Source organism: Chrysemys picta, chromosome 1 (genome assembly GCF_011386835.1).
Source record: "Chrysemys picta bellii isolate R12L10 chromosome 1, ASM1138683v2, whole genome shotgun sequence".
NCBI lineage: Eukaryota > Metazoa > Chordata > Testudines > Emydidae > Chrysemys > Chrysemys picta.
In genome coordinates this window covers 240665774-240675540 of record NC_088791.1, presented here as the reverse complement: position 1 = coordinate 240675540, position 9767 = coordinate 240665774, and the positions used below count along the sequence as shown (strand labels likewise).

The 9767-nt window shown below is 40.5% G+C and overlaps 1 protein-coding gene across 1 annotated transcript; it reads right to left on the bottom strand.

The window, feature by feature from the left end:
* Positions 1–6872: 6872 nt before the first annotated feature.
* Positions 6873–9767, bottom strand: POU3F3 (POU class 3 homeobox 3). The gene has a single exon (XM_065580936.1). The coding sequence runs from the start codon at positions 9627–9629 to the stop codon at positions 8328–8330; it is 1302 nt and encodes a 433-aa protein (XP_065437008.1). The 5' UTR covers positions 9630–9767; the 3' UTR covers positions 6873–8327.

The window sequence follows — 9767 nt, the reverse complement described above, 5'->3', positions numbered from 1 at the left end:
GATTGATGCGACTAAGTTAAAGTATACATTAGTACTCTAGTTGGAAATGAAGCTTGGAATTGTTGAGCAAACAGTTTACTCTCTACTGTGGTGCACACTGAATGCTGTATAGTGAGCTCTATGGAGCGCTGGCAGGAAAGCACCACCAAGCATGTCCAAAACTAATAACAAAAAGGTTACTATATATAAAACGTTTATACATCCAAAACTGCCTCAAGTTGTTTAAATTTCGGTTTCGTGCACATAAATATAGCAGCCATGCGGTTCCCCATATCCCAGTTCCCGCTTTTTTTAATCAATTCATTTCAATTTGAAAGGAAAGCCCCAGACACAAGTCACAATCAACAATCGTTTAGCTTTCTAACACTAAACATGCACCTTATAAAGAAACAGTATTGGTCTATGTCGTCTCAAACACATATCTTGATTGCCTGACGTTGTTTTTAAGAAATGGTCAAATCAGAGTAACAATCTCCATTTGTTTTCCTCTATAATCCAGCGATTTTTAAAGCATTCTTTTAAAAGAGAAGGGAGAATTAATTCTGTACATGAACGATGACTGGACTTTTGCAAACATGGTGTAGTATGATCCCAAACCATGATATCTGTAAATAAAACTCTTTCTATATAGTGTGTGCATTACAATAAACCTAAGAATACTGTATGTGGACACTTGAAATGAACAGAAAGATGCTACTAAAGAATTTGAATGTATTTAACAATACTGTTATGAAAATTATTTCCATGCCTAATACTTTATGTTGGTATTCAATACTAGAATGAAATTGATTTAAAATCACCTACATATAAAATAAACATATCTACTCTAGTCTATTGTCTTGTCAGTGAGATTGTCTTGTAAAAGCTATCGATTTTGTATTTTAAATATAAGAATTGATGTGATGTTATATTTTCCTCTCATTGAAACATGCTATAGAACTATTCAGAAAAGTTGTTAAACTTTTCCTTTTGGTAAAAACAAACAAAAAACAAAACACCCCCACATCCCCCTATCCAATAAACCTGTTTTGGAATTACAACACAAGTCCTCCTGTTCTTCAGTTTTCAGTACACTGTTAGAAAATATATTCTGACACAAATTTCAATTGCTGTGCAAAGACTGCTTTTAAATGCTGGCATTTAATCACAATTATTTTTTGTTAGCAGTAGGTGTAACCTGGAATGAAATTTGATTATTTAAACTGATGTTCATCCTATTATGGCTGAAGAAAGAAGCAAAGCAATGGTGAAAGATCTTGGGTGGTTGTGGGTTTCATTAGGACTCCTGTACAATCTTCACATATAAATCAGATTCTCACCTCACTGCTTTTCCTAACTAGAAATTTGTTGTATGTTTTTGTTTGTTTGTTTGTTTTAAGGTGAGTGGAAACTAAATCTTAGTGAAGGACAGAGATCTCTTCATTCACATACATAGTGAAAGTGGTTTTTTACTAAAGGGGCCTCCCATTACAAGCACCCGCTATAATAATACTAATTAATAACCAAAAATCTGGTTCTTCAGTGAAGAAGGATTGGGGAATTCGGACAGAATTCAAAGGTCCCCTTTTTTCTTTATACACATCCCCTCTGAAAAATACTGTCCTACCACTAATCAATTTTTATGTTGCTTGTTTTACTCTTAATTTTTAATTATAGCACTTTCTTTGCAAAAAGTTTTTTTTTAACAATTTTCTGAATAAAACAAAGCAAAAACAAAACAGACCACAAACCCTCCTTCCCGAACATCCATCCTTCCCCGCAACGGGGCTAAATGCACGTATACAAAATAGCAAACAAAAAAGAGACAGTCCAAACTATTATCAATGTCTTTGTATGCTAACTACCGTGCACAAACGATCAGGGCCTGTACTGCCTTGCCCTTGAGAGAGGGGCCACGCTAACTTCAGATGCTGTAGTATAGTTCTCACTTGTCGGTAAGACTGAGTGCTGGCAGGAAACTTTTTGGTAATGCTAAAGAAATAAACACACACACCTTGTATCCAGCCATAGCTGTAACAACAACAAAAAGTAAATTTTAACAGGAGTGGAAATGGAGTTTTTGAGGCAAACATTCAGCAAAGTGTCATTAAGACTTATAACCACTGGTTTTTTTCCTTTAGTAAGTACGTGCTCACTTATACTAAACAGAACAACTTCAAAAGACAAAGAAAACCCAAGCTTTATAGAGCTTCATTTATTTATTTATTTATTTATTTATTTTAGTTTAACTGCTGATACCTACTGAAGTTTTTCCATCTCTGGAGAGATGTTTGCTTCTCCATCATTCTGCCTCAATTGCACTTTAATTTCTGTGGTTGCAAATGTCTTAATGTTTTCTGATTTTAGGGAACTAAAAATGGGGGAAAAGATACTTGAATATGTGCCTCAAAAAGGTTTCAGTTTATAGCTATCAGTAACACCAAGAGACAGCTCCGTTAAAAAAGTAGTTTTCCACTGCTCTTCAAAAGCCGTTATTGTTTACATCGCTTTTAGGAAGATAGATTAACAAAACATCACATTTCAAGCCACTCTGCTCTGTAATTAAATGGAGGAGCCGGGTTGTATTCTCCTATGGCTTTTACAGAAGTTGCAGTGATCCAAAGTCAGGTTGCTGTGTCAGAGTGGCATTTTTATTAATGAGAATACAAAAAGCTTGCATATTCTTAGCCCGGCTTGAATTTAGTTGCTAAGCAACCGGTGTATGGTAATTCATCCGCGAAATTTAAATCTTTGAGAAAGGATCGTGTGTTTTGCTGAATGGTCGCCACGAGGAAAACAACTTGTGGGATCTGCAGCAGCTGCTACTGAAGAGCAGCACTGGCCGGCAGCAGGGATCAGAGCAGGACCTCCCTGCAGGTCTCTTGTCCACAACCTGAGGCAGCTCAGCCTGCTTTAAAACACAACTCTCACACAGTATACAGCTGGCGCACCCACATACTCAGGGGCTGCATCCCCCTCCTCACCCCTACCTCCACTGCCCAGCTTCCACCTGTTTACTGCATGTGAAGGCCTATTTCATCCTGAAACATGCACTTTGCATGATCCATCTGAAACTAGTCACACATTAGTCAAACTGATGAGAGATTGTGTAAGGTTACTCTCTCGACTTCCCCTCCGCCCCCCACTATCCTCGTTTATCTCTCACTCAGAAAATGTCATATACTCTGGCAGCACAACCATCTAGGGAAAGTGCAGAAGATCATTAGTTCTGCTGATAAAGCGCACCTAGTGCTCTAATTGCAACAGCCCTACAAGAAAACCCCAATATTATACAGCTGAAATGCTGGAAAGAATGACTCAGAGAGTTTAGAAGATACCACATGTGCTAATAAATATAATAATCTAATGAATATGACCTACTCTGATCTAAGAGAATCAAAGTTTCCGATTAAACAGCATATCCCTCCTATGAATTTTCCTTTCCCAGGGTGACAGGCTAGGTTAAAGATTAAAGATTGCAGCACCCTTGTTTCCTTATTAAGTCAAGGTCAAGCCCCTGATGCAGAACTAGTAGGCATGACGTCACGCGAGTGACCTTCAGCCGCAGGTTAACGACAGCTCTAAGGGGCTGAAATGGCCAAGTGTCCGCCAAGGCTACACTCAATGCCACTGCACCCAATCTTTGGGCCAAAGGCTGCAGGCTTCACTTAGGCAAAGTTCCCATTGACTTCAATGAGAGTTTTGCCCCCCGAATGAGGAGTAAGAGTCTTATTTGGCCTTTTCTTTCTACCCCCAGCGGGACCCACCCTGCCACTCCAAATATAGTCCCTTAGTGTTATTGTGGCATTTGGCACCTGGCCACTCCAAATATAGTCCCTTAGTGTTACTTTGGCATTAAAGAAGATGGGGAGGGGGTTCTGTAATTCTTCACTGTATGTTAGCTTTTTAGATAGCAAAAAGACTGTCAGCCAAAAAGCTTCCTACTGCTGTGTCATTGATATCAAGGTTCCCCCCTCTACTTACTGATTCAAATATTTCAAACTACAACTGCAAATATCTATATGTATTACCTCTATATCCCATCGGTTCATTTTATCCATCCATCAAGACCAATTTCCTTGCGGTATCTATCTTCCTGGGTTTATAAAAAGCACTCTATAGCCTACATAATTCCAAGCCTGCATCCAGGGCCAATACTTGTTGCATCTCTTTTAGAGTTTGATTAATTACCCTGGAACTTAGGCAAACTAAACTACATGTGGCAAGAAGATCATCTCTACAATTTTGTCCTGAAAGCTGCCAGTTATAGATGTATTTTCTTCTATTTACATTAAAAATTGGAACAAAGATATCTGTATCTTAAAAGGTATATCTATATAAATATATAGAAGTGTCAATTTTTCTTTAGCTTGAAGATGTTGATCATTTATTACAAAAATAAACGAATAAATACAACAATATATTGTTGTTTTCAACAGGATAAATATTTTACAAATATATAATTTAAAAAAACAAATTTAATTGTTAAAATTATTTAAAATATTACACTTATTGATAAAATTATCAATAGTATATACTGCATTTCATATTAGAACCAATTATTCTCTAAACGTTCCATTTAAAACCATTCATACAAAACAAATTATGAGCATTGTAATGTGCAAACACCAGTCACTACATTAAAGCATAAGGAATCTTTAAAGATAATTTCAGAAATGAACCGTTGTATTTTTAAACCAAGGTATAGCTCTTCGTTATTTTCCGAAAATATGTGGACCAACAGCAGTGAGGTGACTATTTTAAATACACCTGAAAATGATTTATAGCATACAGACTAGCCGGGGAAAAGATGGGATGTCAAGGAGAAAACTAGGGCGCAGTAGAAGACTGCAGAATATGAAAATGTAAACTAAAAATAATCACATCTCGGGATTACCCAGACTGATCAAACACAACTTTGTAAAACATTTGGCTTTCCTTTAGGTAGAAAAATAATAATAAGGAAAAATGATGAAGACTCAGTTACCAAACACAGAACACTGATATTATAAATGAATACAATTACTAAATTCATTAAGAGATCTGGCGATATATAACAGTATTTTCATTATTTACATGTGTAACAATATAACCCTTAACACAAAACCTCTTACTTATTATCTACCTCTTATTATCCCTTAGACTCACAACCCTGAAGTTCCTAAATACATTCAAATGATTCGATTTCTTATTGGGGTGGTGGTGGTGGTGGGGGGGAAACATGGCCTCACTTTTTGCGCACAGTAAGTGCACAGAATTGACAGATTTTGCACGTTCCTACTACCAAATGTTATTTCTCTAGTGTAAAAATCAGCCCTTCTTATGCAGAAATCCGCAAAGGTTGTCTTTTAATAGAAACCAGTGTGAAGCCTAATGTAGCTCTTTGTTGTCATCCAAATCCAGTAACCAAATACCACTAAGAAATTTAAATAGACCTACTCACTCCATGTCTAATAAGCCACCACCCTTCATGTGTGAAAAATAGGATTCCACCTCACGTGTTAATAGTATCCACTACATAAAAACAAACCCACTGCTTCCAAACTGGAGGTCCTTTCTCTGATTTCCCTTGCATGTAGCAAAATTCATGATTCCTCCTCTCCTTCCTTCCCTCCCTTTCTCCCCCCTCCCCTTATAAAATTACTGGGAAGCTTCTAAATTAAACAAAGAGAATAAATGAAATTGTCTTGTATCCTTTCCCTTTCCCTTTTTCTAATATGGCCTTTTCGGATTTCACAAATCAAAACGAGTGTGATATTTACTACGATCTGGTGTTAAAATAATGCATCCCAGTACACGGCTATATGGTTGGATTTGATTTATGAAAGTGACACAAGGCCTGTCAAAAAGGAATAAATGTGTGTTGTTTCTACAGCAGTTTTCTGGGGTTTTAACCCCAGCATCAATATCACATAGCGAGAAAGAAGGGAGGGAGGAAGAAAATGGAAGAACGGGGGAAACCAGATAGTATTGAAAGTTTACATTAATAAAAAAATAAAATATTTCTCTATAATACGTTTTCAGGGGATTACATAGAGGCATTAAATTTAGATCTGTAGTTTCGACAACATTACCAATTCAAAATGAAGAGTTGAAATATTCATTCACTTGTGTGTATATTGCAATAAATTTAGCAGATAAATATGACAGCCTATCTAGTGCATCTATTGGCATCTTTAACGTTACTTATACACACATTTGTTGTAAAAAAGGAATGGCAACACTATAGTCCAGTGAAGGAAAAACTGTACTACACCACTGCACACCTCGTACAAAAAAGCCTAAAACAAACAAACAACAACAACAAAAATGGTAAACTATGAGGACCGTAGGTAGGATTTTGAAAGTATCATCTCTATATTTTTTTTTTAAAAAGTACCTTTCTTTAAATTATAACGATAAATTAAATACAAATATTATACAGACATTAAATGTGTCAAAATAACTTATACTTAAAAAACCCCTAGCCTTCGTTTCTTAGTTTGAAAAGAGAGAAAAGAGACTAAACTTTTAAAAACAAAACTGCTTTCAGTATTAGCCATTAATTATCAGTCCATACACTTACACATCTACTGCACTGAAGTTTAATCTTAAAATAAAACAATTATTTTAAAGAACGTGGCCTTTTATTCTCTAATCTTGCCTTACTATCCCATTACACAGGGATATTTATGAAAAACTCTACGGAAATTTACTTTGTATACGGATTTATAAGAAATGAGTACTGTACTAAAATGCTAACAGCATGAATACTGGAACTCTGCATTTCCAGATACCTGAAGGAGATACCAGATACAGAAAGCAGGTCATCCTTAGTTCTACCACTTAAATATTTGCAATATTTCCTTAAGAGAACTTTTTCGACACAGTGTTTATGCATCAGACACAGACTATTTCATTCTAACAAATTTATTTTCTCAATCAGCTCTTACGGAATCACTACTCAAATTAAATTACAATCAAATTATCACATCAAAAGATACCCTTATTACCTAACAACTGTCCATATTTTCATTTCATTTTGATTTGTGCTCGTCTGAAAAAAACACGTAATACAAGATCTGGGGAAAAATAAATTACCGTTTTGCAGCAGTTCATAGGTATTCTGAATAAAATATTAAAAGAAGTCATTTAATGAAAATATAAAGCAAATATTTTTAGATCAACAACGGATCTAACAATTCTATATTGCCGTCTTTTTGAAAAGTCTGTTTATTAAAACCTACCAAAAACACTGCTTGGAAATGGCAGTATTATATAATCACATCCACAGCACCCATTCAATCAAAGTTGGCAACGGATTTAGGAGAGGAGAAGTTCAGATAAGTGCAGCTGCAGATGCTCAAGTACTTCTAAATCCCTTTATCTGAATCAGTCCAGAAATAAAAATAAAAATATTAATAAAAAAAATATTAGCAGTGGATTTTTTAAAGGAATCTTCCATGATGATTGGCAACCGTCAGGAGCACGACTTTGACAGCCCTAAATTATTTCCCTTTCTCTGGTTGTTTCCCTTAATTCATGAAAAGTCCTTTTATAGAGCTCGAACTTTAGGGACCAACAATCTCTCCTCTTTCTTTCTCACGGTGTCTGTCCCTCCCCCCCCCTTTTTCAGGGTCAGCTTTCGGTATGCGGGTATTTATTCCCAAATATATATATTTGCTTCCCTATACAGTCTGCTTGTGTTTAGTGCAGTGTGCATATTTCCCTTTTATTCCCCTGGAGAAAGTGACCCTTTTCAATTTGCAGGATACTCCCCACACCCCCAGAATTGATATCTTGCACCAAAATGATGTGGTTTGGCCAAGAAAAACAGGGTCCTGGAATGCAGCAGGCACCCTTCGACCAGGCAGATGATTTTGCTTCTGCTTCCCTTTTTTTGATTGCTTTCATAAAAAAAGAAAAGTGTGTGTGAGAGAAAAAAGTTTCCGTTATTCATATAGGAGAGCCCTTTTAGGGGGGCATTTTTTTTGGGGGGGCGTAAAGGGAGAGAAGGGATGGGTGCTGTTCATCGCTGAAATAGGGGATAATTTAGAAATGTTTACCAAAAAAAAAAAAAAGAAGAAGAAGAAGAAAAAAAGAAAGAAAAAACATCTGCAGTTTTGGTGCATTATGCATCTCCACCCCCTCCCCACCACAATATAAATGCTAGCGCTCGGATCGACCTTATCAAACGTTTCATATAGCTAGCTATATCTATATCTATGTATATATAGATATATATAGTCTATATATAGATAGATAGATAGTCGAAACAAGTCTGGATTTTTGTGTGTGTGATGTTGTTGTCGGTCCCCCTCCCCCTTTCCCTTTCTCGCCTCTCTTCCTTTCCCTTACTGTTGTGACTCTCACTGCACACTTGTTTGCAGTCCATGGTGTGGGGGCGGCGTGTCGGAGTTCACGTTGCCGACCTGGGAGTAGACATCGTCGGGGGTCTGCTGCTGGATCCCCGGGGGGGTCATCCTTTTCTCTTTCTGCCTCCGATTGCAAAACCAAACCCTGACCACCTCCTTTTCCAGCTGCAGACTGTCCGCTAGGTTCGTAATCTCCTGGGCGGAGGGCTTGGGGCATTTCAGAAAGTGACTCTCCAAGGCCCCCTTGACACTCACCTCGATGGAGGTCCGCTTCTTCCTCTTCCTGCCCTGGGCTGCGATCTTGTCGATGCTAGTGGGGCTGCCCGTGGAGGAGTCGGCTTCCTCCAGCCACTTGTTCAACAAAGGCTTGAGCTTGCACATGTTCTTGAAGCTGAGCTGCAGAGCCTCAAACCTGCAGATGGTGGTCTGGGAGAAGACGTTCCCGTACAGGGTGCCCAGGGCCAAGCCCACATCTGCCTGCGTGAAGCCCAGCTTTATCCGCCGCTGCTTGAACTGCTTAGCGAACTGCTCCAGGTCATCCGAGGTCGGCGTGTCCTCATCCGAGTGGGGGTCATGGCTGTTGACCCCGCCGTGGTGCTGCTGGTGGTGCTGATGCTGGTGGTGGTGGTGATGGTGGTGGCTGGGGTGATCCCCCAGCTCTGGCGTGTCTCCCCTCACCAGTCCCGGGTGCACTAAGCTCTGACTGCCAGGGGGAGGGCTCAGCATCCCGTTCACCGTGAACCCCCCCGGCTGGGAATAGATGAGCGATTGCTGCTGCTGTCCCCCGGCCATGGACGGGAGGTGAGCGGCGGTGGTGGCTCCCCAAGCGCCCGGGTGGCCCTGGTGTGGGGGACCCAGGTGGGGTGGCCTGTGGTGCAGCGCCGTGCCGCCGTGCAGGTCGTCTCGGCCGGAGTTGCCTTTCACATCGGGCTGCTGCTGCTGCTGCTGCTGCTGGGGGCTGCCGCTCATCCCCACCGGGCTGGTGGACCAGGGCGAGCCGGCTTCCACGGCTGCGGCGGCGGCGGCGGCGGCAGCGGCGGCTGCATGAGGCAGGGCTGTCACCCACTGGTGGGCATGGCTCAGCATATGGCCGCCGTTGCTAGCAGCCATTGCTCCCTGCATGAAGTCACTTTGGACCATTTTGACGGAGGGGTCGCCCCGGTAGCCGCCGGAGACCGAGGTGACGGCGACGCTGCCCGGCTGCATGCCCCCTCCTCCCGAGTCCGAGTGCACGATGGAGCCGGCGGACAGGATGCTGTTGCTGGGTAGGTAAGGGTTAGAAGCCGCGGTGGCCATTCCGCTCCCCCACCCCCCTGCCTGCTGGCGTGCCACCAATCCGCACAACTGGGGGCTCTTCGGCTCCCTTTGTCAACACCCTCTCCCGGGAACTCGCGCTGCTCCGCAGGAACCGGGGCTCGCCTCCTCGCCAGCCGC

Bases quoted from the DNA above. Each gene is read 5' to 3' on its own strand.
- POU3F3 (XM_065580936.1), bottom strand. From the start codon at position 9,629: ATGGCCACCGCGGCTTCTAACCCTTACCTACCCAGCAACAGCATCCTG.